At 43.1% G+C, this 13,296-nt stretch overlaps 1 protein-coding gene across 1 annotated transcript in view; it reads left to right on the top strand.

Moving 5' to 3' along the window:
* PTDSS2 (phosphatidylserine synthase 2) overlaps positions 1-10,364 on the top strand; it is a 73,120-nt gene extending 62,756 nt beyond the window's left edge. Inside the window, exons 10-12 of the mRNA XM_024213311.2 lie at positions 200-345; positions 5,856-6,041; positions 8,835-10,364. Coding sequence (XP_024069079.1) covers positions 200-345; positions 5,856-6,041; positions 8,835-8,979 — 477 coding nt within the window. The 3' untranslated portion in view covers positions 8,980-10,364. The remainder of the gene's footprint in view (positions 1-199; positions 346-5,855; positions 6,042-8,834) is intronic.
* Positions 10,365-13,296: the final 2,932 nt, after the last annotated feature.

Here is a 13,296-nt window from a genome sequence, read left to right on the forward strand (position 1 = left end):
TACTTCAGGATGTGACTGGAAGGTAGTGCTGCATAAAGCAGATAGGCATGCTTTCTCCTTGCTCTTTGTGGGGCCCTCTCTGTACAAGTCTGAGTACACATTTCTATTTTAGGAATAAATGTAAGGAGTGGGGGTGGTCCAGGCTTTACTCACTGAACCTTTTAAAATTAAATTATTAAAATGTCCTTTTTTTTCTCAGTTTTTATTGGCAGAACTGAACACGTTTTACTTGAAGTTTGTCCTGTGGATGCCACCAGAACACTACTTGGTCCTGTTACGACTTGTCTTCTTTGTCAATGTGGGAGGTGTGGGCATGAGGGAGATCTACGACTTCATGGATGACCCGTAAGCCAGTCGTTTTGTCTGTGCAATGTCAAGCTTTAATTGCTTTCTTTTTAGCCTTGCTGCAGTTTGTTGGTGCAAGTTACCGTAGAAGTGGATCAGCCTATTGGGGCAAAGAAGCCCAGTCCTCAGCACTTGCTTTGTTTTCCACTGTGCACCTTGATTATAAAACATATCCCCTCTTGTAGGCTACATGTGGTAGATAACAGGTGTCCGTATAGACCATTTTACATGGGCAATATTAAATTTCAGTTTTCTTGAACAAAAAGTTACCATATTCTTTGAACATTTGAATTACCTGGAACACTTCTTTTATTTGTGCGAGGTGGCATTGAACTCCTTTCACATTTACAAGCTTGGTGCTACAGTCCTTAGACTTAGCTTCTAAGGACTGCATGGTCCAGCCCTAAACCCTTTTTCTTAAAGGTGCTTCTTTCTTCAGCTATCTTCCAACACTTTTCTGGTCCTCTGGAGCTTTTGCTGGCACCACCTTGCAAATCAGAGGACCCTCTGGTGATGCATTTTAGGGCAAAGAACCCCCTCCCCCACAACAGTGCAGGTAGTAGGCACCTGTCAGATTGCTCTTATTTAAGCATCATATTTGTCGTTGCTGCTTTTATTGTTTCTGCAGACTGTAAGATCTGAGAATGCTTAGTTCTCAAGTTCAATTTTTCTGTTAATTTACAGTGGTAATGTCACAAATTGGCTGACCACACTTCTTAAGGCTGACACTACCTCTCGCTTCAAAGGATGCTCGTTGTCTGTCACTGACCAATACAAAAAATGTCTGTGTTCAGAATTTAGGGTTTTGACACTGAAGGTCAGTTTCACTTGCAAGGCTTTGACTCATAGAACTGGAAAGAAGGGTCAATCCAGATTATTTAGTTGGATTTAAGGACATTCAGCAGTAACAGGTGGTCCCCTGCCACCTGGTGTTGGACCTACTGGTTTGGGACATGCCTCCATTTCAAAGGTAAGACGAGGTCTCTACCTCTTATTGGTGAGCTCCGCTCCTTAGCAGCACACCCCATCTTTTGGTCCCTGTGTTTGGGTTGAAAAAGCAACTCCTTTGCCCTCTGTTCAACCACATGGCATAACATTGAGACTTAGGAGAATCATCAGTCATTAGTCTCTCATTGCTGATTCAGCGTGTTGCCATTCTTTCAGTGATTTGAGTCACAAAAATGAGGAATTCATCTAGTGAACGTACAAACTCATCCCAAGTACCATGTCACCACAACCATCATTAGCTACCTTTTTGTTTCTCTTGGTAGGTAAGGTGACTGCCATCAGCACATTTGAGATCGGTCTGCTGATGAATCAGAAAAACAAACTTCTGTAGGTTCTTTATGGAAGGCTGCGGAATCTAATGCCACTGGTATCTCATTAGTATCCTCTGTCTGCTTAGTCTGATTGTGGTTCCTTCTTGCTTCCCATACCATCACACGAGAGATGACATTCTACTTCTTTTTTCACCACCTGTCTTGGTATTTGTTCCACTCCAAATCACCTTGAGTCAAGAACCCTATTGATGGACTCTTCCAATTCTGAATTGTAAGAAGAAGCTATTGGTGAAGAGCAGGCTGTTCTGGATACTTACTTCCTAGGTACACTCTAAACGCATCCAGTCTGTTCCATTTGAAAACTGCTGTGGCCTCTCAATTCTTTAAAAAGGGATAAAGCCTAGGATATTCCATTGGTCACCTGTTGCCGGAATCAGGGTCAGGATGCCTTATTCCTGGGTGACAAAACTGTTGCAGAGCCAGCCAAAGATCTAACCAGCTTCTGTAATCCTACAATATTCAGCATAGGAAGCAATAAAGCTCTAAACTAAGATATTCATCTTCTCTCCTAATTCAGGGTCATTTGTGGTCGTTTCAACAATTTTAGCGCCAGAGTGACTAGAACTTTCTGGTCCTCCTGATAGAGCATCTAAAATTTATATTAATGGGCCATGAGACTTACAGTTCTGGTGCTGAGAGGCTTTTGTCATTCTGATATCCCACTTGTCCCATCAAAATTGTACCACAGTTAAGAGCAGAAAAGCTCTGAATCTAGGCGGATTCTTCCTTAAATAATCCTCTGGTGCAGTGGACTTAACTGCTAGGTGCATGGCATCTAGAGTTACGCTCTCTCTGTATCTTCCTGTTTCGGGTGTCAAGCCTTTTTCAGAAAGCCTGGAATAAGGCCATGGGTTTTATACTCGGTCCTTGAGCGGAAGAGTGACTTCCCTTTAAAATTCTTTCCCAAATAAAGAGCCCGTAACCAGCTTGTGTTCCTTCAACATTTTCAGTCTGAGTATGGCCCGTTCATCAGTGGTCACCTGGGACTCTTAGTTCTCCTTCCTTAGTTCTCTCACAAGCAGGGTCCCTGAAGGAATGGCTTTATAATCAAGGCACGTGAAAATAGCCAGCTTTCTGCTTTGCTGGCCTACTCTCCTCAATAGGTGTAGGTCAGAACAAGGTTTTTGGAATACTTTTGGTTTTTCTCTCTCTCCATTTGTCACTATATTTCCATCTTAGCCTATTTAATCCTAGTGACACCAGACAATACCTTGTACTGTGGCTCCAAAGATCCCTTGTTCTAGAGCCAGGAGGCTTTTTTAAATTGGAGTATGTCTCTCCAACTCCATCTGCATCCGTCAGTAATTTATGCTCCATTTACCCTATTTTGTTTTCCCCAGAATACCTGGACCATTCTGTCTAACTTGAGCTAGAGCCTTGGTGTCAAACACATGGCTCTCAAGGGCCACATGCTTAAGAAAAAAGAGTATTTGATTATGAGTGGATGTGTTCCTCGACTGTGTCATGCAGTTCTGCTATGGGGAGGCAGTAGAAGGCACCATCTCCCCCACTTCTTCTGCAGCAGCCCCAGGAGCAGCTCTGTTCTGAGCTGGTAATGCTGAGAGACTTCTGTCCATTCCCTGCTAGAGCTGTCTAGCAGCTCCCTGGTTGGTCGCCTGTTGCATTGTAGGGGAGAGAAGTGAATATTTCTGGTTGCTTCATTGCCTGCTTGCCTGCCAGTAGTGGGAGCCAAGGGAACATGATAGCTTTGAGGGGATTTACCTGAGCCCAGGGGGTAAGCTGTTCAAGGATGGATCCCTTCCCCTATACAGCCACCAACTGCAGCCCAGGAGAGGGGAAAAGGGAAGCTAAGAATAAACATCCAACGATGGCTCCCAAGTGCTCTGCCCCAGCACAGGTTAGAGTATCCTAGAGGTATTCTAGCTTGCAGTAGCTGGGTACGGTTCCCAAGGGACCATACACCAGCTGCAGATAGAAAGAGTTCAGTGCCCTCCAGCCACTCCCCTGCCCATCACACACCACCTGCACCAGGAGCTGCAGGAGGGAGGCACAGAAGACAGTTACATCAGCCCTGCACATATTGAGCTGGTGGAGGCCCCAGTGAGGGATTTATGGGTGACTTCTGCTCCTTTTCCACAGCCTGGCAGAACAAGGCAGAGACTGTCCCAAAGTATTGTGGGTGGTCTCTGAACTTTGTCCTTTTTGACATACGTTTGGTGCTCCAGCTGAGCCCCAGCAAGTTAGAGGCTCTAGCGCAGATGTCATGAGCAAGCTAGAAATTCCCAAGGCGGGTCTGTCTATTTTTTAAAAGAACTGCTGAAGGAAGCATCGTAGTCACCCTGACATGTTCATTTCCCCCAACCTTATGTAGCTTTCTAGTTCCTGGTCTCTGCCATGCTGCTCCCCTTCCCCTCCACCTTGCCCCAGTAGCTCTGCCACTCTGTGCTGTGTTCCCCATGGTTGTTTCACTTAGCAGCTTAGGATGCACTCAGAATGGAAGACCATGGGAGGGCTGGGCAAAGAGAGGTAGTATGTAGGGGAGTGAACGCAGAATGAAGGAGAAATCAAGTAAAAATGTGAGAGCCTATCAGAGGAAACAGTTCTCCTATTCCTGATGAATGAAGAAAAATGCTATATTCTTTGTATGGTTTGCCTCTGCTTTTTTACCAAAGAGACAGAGTGGGACAGTGTCAAAGGTAAAATTCAGTCATCTGTATTAGGGCTTCAGAGTGAAACTTTTGTTCTGATTTTTGTGTTGTGGGACACAGACAATCTTTAATTTAGAGATAGGAGCTGCTGGTAGAAGGCTTGAGGATTAGCTGTGAGGGGTGGGAAGGAAGAGGAGGGTCCCTAGAAAAGTGTAGTGGCAGTGTCTGTAGCTGTCATATAAACCAGGGGCAATCTTTTTGTTTCATTTGTACAGTTTCATTTGTTTCATTTTGTTTCATTTTGCCTAGAAGAGTGGGGTCCTGGTCCTTGACACGGGCGGCTAGGCTCTCTGGTAATACGGATAGTAATCCCACAGTTGTTTTGAAAGAACATGTACAGTAGAAAGTGAATACAGAGAATTGTTGGCTGACCTAGGTGAAGTGTGGCCATCTGCCTTCCAAAGCATGGTACTTGGAATAGTTTGATTGGAATCAAATGGCTTTTTATTGTTAGATGTCTAATTTTTGAACAGGTTTTCTGAAATTTGTTCCTCATGGGCATGTAACCTGTGAGGTGGGAGGTCCCAAAACTCAGGCTGCCCCCGAAGCCCAAATGTCTACTCCACAGTTAAACAGCCCCTTAGCCCAAGCCCCTTCAGCCTGAGTCATAGGCCAACTGCAGGTTTTTAATTGCAGTGTAGACAGACCCTAGCAGAGTTATTGCCTTGGCTTCTCCTTGTAAGTATTCAGAGGGTTTGCTTACAATCTTGAGTTTGGGTAGGGTTTAGTTTGAGTGTCACTGATTACTTCAGAGTTCACTAGCAATTCAAATGTACACAGTGTTGCAATTCCCCTTTTGCTTTTCTGGTACTTCATAAGGACTAATTCAAGGGGAGATTAAATACTGAGAATGTTTATGCTTGTAGATAGTTATGCCACCAAAAGCATTCTAGCTCCCTTCCCTCTTCCAATGTCTTATTTTCTGATAGTAAGCATCTTCATTTTCAGTCCCTTAAGAGATGGTCAGATAGGACTAATTAGGTAGCTTTTGTTTGGAAGATAATAGGGCTCAGAATATAGATCAAACACATTGTTACTTAAAAGCATTAAGTACTGTATATAACAAAGTGTGGAATGTGGCTTAGTGTTCATAGAAGATGATCTGGAAGTCAGAGTTCCTCTGTTATAACTCCACTTTCACCATCGACTGTCTATGATCTTGACTTGGTCAGGTAATTGCTTTGTGCCTGTTCACAGATCTATTGAAATGGAGATACTTGCCTACCTTATAAAGATATTGAGGATTAATTCATGTAACATGTTCTCAGAACCTCTGAAATGGGCTGTAAGGGAGAACAAAATATTCAGAGTTAGAGGGAAAATACTTTGGCATACCAATCTGTAGTATGTCCATACATCCATAGTAATGGTTAAGAGTAGACATTCATGCAAGTGGGTAAAGATGAAATACGTATTCCTATCCTCCCTCTTATTTTTATAAAGGTATTGTCGATTGTACATTTGCTACTAAAATACTAATCACTTAATGTCTGTATTTCAGGAAGTTCCATAAGAAGTTGGGTCAACAGGCCTGGCTAGTTGCTGCTATCACAGTCACAGAGTTTCTGATTGTTGTGAAGTACGACCCTTACACCCTAATGCTGTCCCTTCCTTTCTACATTACCCAGTGCTGGATACTTGGAATCATACTTGTGCTCACCTGGACAATATGGCGCTTTTTCATTCGGTAAGCAAAGGTGATAGAGCTCAGATTCCAATGAGCACCAGTGCTCCAAGACCAGGCTTAGCCAGCCCATGTGAACAGTAGCTTATTGTAGAACAAAAGACTTTCAAAGTGTATCTTTTAAAAACTCTATAATTTTGAGTTTCTAGGGGGAACGCATCTCACCAACAGCCTATTGAAGGTGTACAATATAAAGTCTGTTTGGGAGACTTGATTAGGTAGTCTTCAACACATAATATCCACAATGCTTGACTCTGTTTAGTATAATTTAAATATAAATGTAACCAGAATCCTGACAACCAACTTATAACTACTTGTTTTAAAGAACTTAACCAGAAATCTGAAAGCTAGTCTGTGACCCTCACACATTGGTGTATACTTTTGAAGTGAAGGCCAACTGTATACATCAGATGCTCAGTATGCCATGGCCACAGCTGTCACAAGTCATTAGGGATTTTGGGTGCCCAATTTGAGACACCTTTAAAGAAGCCCAGTTTTCAGAAAGTACTGAGTAACCCCCTCTGAAAATCAGGCCTCGTTAAGACTTTTCTCAAGTTGGGCACCAGATTCACTGGTGACTTTTGAAAATGTTGGCCTATATTTTTAGACCATCTAGCTCTGTTTCTAAAGCTACTTTCTGACATTAATGTCTTTTAAGGCTACATACGTGCCAAACTGGAATTATTTTCAAAGCCTCATTTGAATGATCAGATTGAAAATATTGTCTGAAATCTAAGTGATGAGACCCTCATTGTCAAAATGCAAATATGGCTCATGATTTTTAGGCAACTTCATAATAATAATAAAGAATTATGTATGGTGACCAACCACTGGAAATTTCAGCCCGAAAATAATTTTGAGAAAATTGCTGAATAAGCTACTGAAAGTAGGGGATTAGTTTAAAAATACAATCTCAATCTGGATGAAAAACTCCAGTAATTAATACCCAAGATATTTACCCAGACTGTATGTACATACATGCAACAGATGCAAAATATATTGTATATAACATAGCGGGAGTATAGTTGTAAAGATGGTGGGTGGGAGATGTAACATTTCCAGGATGACAAACATATATCTTTGACAAGCACAGCAGGTGCATACGCATGATCTATTGATTTTATATGCTCTTGGCCACTTGCCTAGATGGCAGGGCCCCTTTCAAAAGGTTACATCGTTCTCACTAGAGTGCAGAAGGTAACCCAAGCCAAACTGCTTGTGAGCATGATGTGCACTTCCCTGAGTATCTACCACAGGGGCAGGAATTCTCTTGTCCCTGCTAAAATATCTTAATACAGAAGAGAGACAGAGTAGTTCATAAGCACTTTCGGCAGCCAAATAGGATGCGTTACTGTGTGTGCCTGAAAACAGATTTTTTTCAACATGTTGTCTGGAGACAAATGCATGGCATGTATTTTTTCTCCATGGGACTAGCTCAAGTATTGTCACTTCGGAAATAAACAGCTGAAGGTGCATAACTCCAACTGCCTTCCCGGTAAAGTGCTCTGTCAGGGGAAATGAAGATGGTAACAAAGGTCAAAGTTAAATAGACCAAGAGAGAGGGGACCAAAGGTAAATATGCGTTATAAGTAAGGCTACGTTTTAGTCACTGGTATTTTTAGTAAAAGTCATGGACAGGTCACGGGCCGTAAACAAAAATTCACGGGCCCGTGACCTGTCCATTGCTTTTACTAAAAATACCACCATGACTAAAATGTGGGCGGGGGCCACAGGTGCTCTGGGGGTGCTGCGGGTGCTGACCTGGGCCCTCTGCTGGTGTTGGGGAGTGGCGGGGGGGGAACGGACTGTGGCATGGGACCCCTGCTGGTGCTGGTGGGGGGAGGGTTGGCGGGGCTGGCAGGAGCTTCCTACCCAGCTCTGCATCCCTGCAGCTCCTAGGCGGTGGAGGGGCCAGGGCAGGGGCTCTGCTGCTCCTGCCACAAGTGCCGGCTGCTGCAGCTCCCATTGTCTGGGAATCGCAGCCAATGGGAGCTGCAGGGGCAGGGCCTGAGGGCATGGGCAGCGCACGACGTGGAGCCTCCTCACCCTCTTCCCCCCCCGGCACCTCCGCCACCTAAGAGCTGAAGGGCCATGCCCATGGGAGCTGGGAAGCCCCCCCACCCCGAGGTAAGTGCCCCCCGCATCCTCCAACCCTGAGCCCCCTCCCACACACCCAAACTGCTGCTGCTGGCCTCGGGCAGCCCCTGAACCAGCACCAGCTGCTGCAGAAGTCACGGAGGTCATGGAAAGTCACGGAATCCACGACTTCGGTTACAGACTCACAGCCTTCGTTATAAGAAGTGTGCTGTTATCCAGGTTGAGAGTTTTCCCTAATTTCCTGACACACAATCTAAATATGCACGCTCAGTTTGGACACTACTCCAGGGTGATGGCACCTCTGTGTGAAGAAATAGAAGATGTGCCTTCCTCTTCTATAATCAGTCAGTGGGTGTGGTCAAAGGAATGAGACCAGCCTATGAGTCAGGTCCTGCATGGCAGCTTCCCCGCTACACTTGTGCAGAATGCAGCCTGTGTTCATTATACTTCTGGGCATGGTGGTAATTATTTGTAAGTACTAGCACTAAATGTAAATAAACTTTTTTCATCAACTGAATCTGTACCGTTTCTTACAGGATAAAGGAAGTCCATACAAACTTAGTGCTGTAGTATGAATCAAAATGAGCCTAATTATCCGTGTCATAATGACACCAGGATGTATTTATCCAATTGTTTTTATTGTAAATCTAAGCGGAAATGCTTGATAAGTCAATACTAACAATCTTGTTTTGTTTTTAGTGACATTACCTTGCGGTGTAAGGAGATAAGACGACAACAGCAAGAGCACAAATCTGAAAAGGACAAATGCTTAAGCAACGGTGATGGACATTCTCCAGTACCAGATGAACAAAACGGGAACAAACTGAGGGAAAGAAAATTTTGAACCCGAACAACAGACTAAGGGCTAAGAGAGCAACCTGTGAAAGTCAGCTTGTTTGACATGACTCTCAACCTTATTCTACCTAGAAAACTTCCATTGTTTACCCACGTCTGAAAATCATCTGGGGAAAGATGTCACCATGACCTCCTTCTAGTAAAAGTTGGAGAAAGACTACAATAGATAGAAGTCAGAACCTACACTACTGAAAAAGAAAGGATCTTTGCGTGTGTGTTTTATAAATGTCTGTTCCTTGCAAAATCAAGGATTTAGGGGAGTTTTAAATTAAATGCAAAGGGAATCCAGTGATCCTATTTCCAGTGACCCATGATATTTCAGTTTTGACACTGTTTGGTGGGCCATTAGGAACACTCATTTTATGGACTAAATATACATGGCACTGAATAATTTTGTATTTCTGCTGAAACTACCTTGAGCTGTGACGTAATATATGTAACGTTGGTTCCATTCACCTATTAGCAGAAGTTCAGGGACAGAACTGCAGCAAGATAAACTTAGTGATGTGACTGGAGCGTGTGAACAAGTTGCATCACTTGCACAGCATATAATACAGTACGCAATTGTTACATCCCCTGCAATGCTGGGGTTTGCTGCCTTTTTCAAAGCTGATTTACATTACCATGGTGCAACCTATGACTGTGTTTCATACTACATCATAGCACTGATTATACAGAAAACCTCTCCTTTCGGTTCATTTTTATCCAGGTCATCTCTCAACATAATCGAAGTTTAGGTCAGAACGTTAACCTCCATTGCCTAATGGAGTAAAGTGTATTACAAACAGAAAATTGGTAGTTAATTCCATCGAGGTCTTAAGTTATTTGCCTTATACTTAAAGCATTATTTTTCTTTGCTTGCCAAGACAGCTGCATTCTTTGCTTCCGCTTTGAAGGCAGGTCAAGTTCTGCCATCCTTCAGAGTTATCCTATTCCTCCTAGTGCTAGGTCTGAGCTTTTAGCAACCGTAAACCAACTGGAAAATGTGCATTCTGCCAGCCACTTGCACAATACACAGACACTAAACGCTTTGCTGTCCTAGCTGATGAAAGAATAGGGTTGACTTGATCACTTGTGGCCCTTTCCTGAGTGATGAGAGAGAACCTGCTGTCCAAGCTAGGTGGCATTCTTGCCAGTGACTCAGTGTCTCATAACAACATTTAAAAACTGACATTTCTAATGTCACTGCTCCTAAAACGTAGCGGCCGCAGTAGAATATCAACTTGTCCCATATTGTCCTAGATGCAGGCCCCTGTAATGTAACAAACTGAGAACTTTAACCAACATAACTTTTCTAAAAATACAGAAGTCTTATCTGGCTATTAATCACATTATACACTACTTTTGAGAGAAGCTTATTTATACAGAAGAAAATAATATAAATACGAAAACAGTGTAAAAGCTCAGAATTTCCAAACAGCTTTACCCCAAACTTTCAACGGGAGCTGGAGACTCACAAGCCAAAGCTGCTGGCTGCAGCAAAGCACAAATCTTTGACCCATTTGGGGCTCATACTTGAATGGTAAGCAAAATCCGTGTCTCTCCCGTGTTGATAGTGACACAGATACTTTTAAACAATGCGCAACAGGGTAGAATGTAATTAAAAAATCTACAGTATGAGTGCACCTAAAAAGCTCAACAAATGAAGCAGAGTTTCAGAGCAAAGGAGGCAGGATCGATGGAGTATGGTGGCTGCCCTTCATGATGATGATCAGTAAATTGAGGGGAGGTTGATCAGTCTGAGGGGTCATATGAGGCTTCTTCCTTGATTGTGCATAATGTACTATTGTGAGCCATTAAATGGCTGTTGTTAAACTTTAGGATTTATCTGCTGTAACGTGGTGGTGAATGCTATGGCTGTGTAACTAGATGTTAACAAACTCTTAAATGGGCAGAGGCTGAGTTGAGCAAATCATTTATTTTTAAGCCTTTTTCCACCCTCAAGTATTAATTTTACACATTCACATTTATTCATACCAGTCTTATCAACTATTGACCGACTGTTAGTAGGTAGTACTAGTGTACATGTGCTAATGTGGTCCCAGCTGAGCAAGGCTCAGATGTGTATCTTTTCATTCACTGTTTGTGCTAGTTCACACCATTGTCCCTTTTCTGACTTGTCTTTGGGTGCGTAAACATTCCCATTTCGGTTTTGTGATTCTGGCAGGTGGAATGGGGAGAACTTGGCATTTTACTCTTTTTTCCCCTGAGGACTCTGATATGCAAATTTGAAGGAATTATGGGAAATGCCCATTTCCTAATTCCAAAGCTGGTGTACTAGACAAAACATTAATTTGTCTCTCTATGTTCACTTCAACATGGAGCTTTTAAAGTTACAGGCTGGATAACTGAACAAATAAAATATTTGCTGGTGTATTCTTGGGTACAACCTGTCTGTGTGGTTTACTTTCACACTACCTATGGTAGGTATGGCATTGCATGGCTAATAGGACATCTTGTGCATTCCTATGAGCAGAAAGCACCATTGGATTGCCACTGCATGTAACGGGATTTTGGACAAGTGGCCCTTAGCGTAACAAATTTGTCCAGATGTTCATGGCCACACTTCCATGTGGCAGTCCCCTCCCCTTCCCTGAAAGGTAACTATCTTTGAATGAAATGGCTCTGAATTAAATGATCTTAATCATAAAGTAAAACAACTTGGGTTATTCTAAACTTACTAAAATTATGTCATGTTCTTATTGCTTCCCTTGTGGGGATGTTTTGCATTGCTGGTGAGCTCTGGCCATTGAAGTCTAACTTGTTTTTAGGAATCCCTTATAAAGAATGCTTCCATGCACCACTGTCTAAGGGCTGTGCCCTAGAAGCATGCAAGATTTCAAAGGAGCTGGTATGTGGAGAGAAGGAGAGCTGCTAGGCCCTACTGAGAAGTCCACTAACGGTAAGTGGGACATGAAATAAGGAAGGTTGTTTGCCCCTATGAAGATATGAAGGGAAAGTATCAACCACCTCCTGCCTTGTACATCCTTGTCTTATCCCATATCTTCTCACCTTAGTCTGATGGTCTCTTGTACAACTCTGTTAGCTTTCTGAGAACCTACATATGTGTTTTTCCTGGTCTAATCCTGCACTGAGATTTGTCCTGGAAATTAGGTATGTAGAATAAGCTGTCTCCAGAAGGGAAAGAATGAAGGGTAAATAACAGCAAGGTTGGGTGGGTGCAAAAAACATGTTCAGTCCATGTTAGTGTTGCTGAATGATGTGCCAGCTGGGATGTGACGACTACCTGGCAGTACTGCCAAGACTTTCCCATTCACAACTCTTGCCTTGGAAGTATGCCGTCAAAGGAAAACGCTGGTTGGGGTGCCACTTTTCACTCTTAAATTCTAACCTGGCTCAGACATTAATCTAGACACCTTATAACTGAACGTGCTCTTGTAAATATCTGCTTGTTGGCCATCAGCTGAGAGGTTCATTGGTATGCGCTGCCTCCCCGTCAATGCGGAGTTGAGGCCTGATCACCAGAAACCTATAAATGGAATCTTTTTTTGTAACTTTTCTCTGGCTCTCTTCTCCGATTTAAGATCTATTAAACTTGAATAACGAATATATCGCTAACTACGGTGCCGTTCTGTCTCCTAGTGCCCCAGCCATTCTTGGGTACGCTGCCAGTTTAATCTTTTCAAGCTTCTTAAACCTCCAAGGATACTGATGTAAAAACAAGGTAATATGTAGTAACAACACATAGATGCTGTTTGCCCCTGAATTCCTGCTTTAATGATGCTCTCATTAAAATATACACTCTGAAAAATTAATTGTAGTTTATGCACCATGCTGAAAGCTTAATTTGTAGCTTAGTGCCCAGCCAGGGGGGTGTGGGAAAACAGGTTTGTGCCCTAAAGAGTTTGCAATCTAGATAGACATGTGGAGATAATGGGGCAGGAGGATTTAAATAACTGACACCAGCATTCCTGGACTATTAGTGAACTTAACTGGCAAGAGGTTTCATAGCGTGCCTCATCTCGGTCTCATTTGTACATTACGAACCTAGGGCTACCAACCCATGTATAAAATGAGCTAGGGCTTTCCCTTCTCTTTGAGGCATTGTTCTTTTAGTTTAAACCTACCTGCTGCTTTGGCACTTCTATTCTGGTTAATTTCAGCCCAGGAGGAGTGCTTGTGTCTGAAGCTTTTGGTTTATTCCCTAAGCCTGTCTACAGTGCGTCATGCTGCATCCAGATGAGTGATCATCCTGGCTACATAGTGAGGGGAGGTAAAGAAATTGCCTTTCACCATGGATCTAGACAAGGTCATACGAGAAGGTACCAGCAACCCCACTCCTATG

This window comes from Terrapene carolina, unplaced genomic scaffold, assembly GCF_002925995.2.
Source record: "Terrapene carolina triunguis isolate 2854851 unplaced genomic scaffold, T_m_triunguis-2.0 Scaffold261, whole genome shotgun sequence".
NCBI classification, from domain to species: domain Eukaryota; kingdom Metazoa; phylum Chordata; order Testudines; family Emydidae; genus Terrapene; species Terrapene triunguis.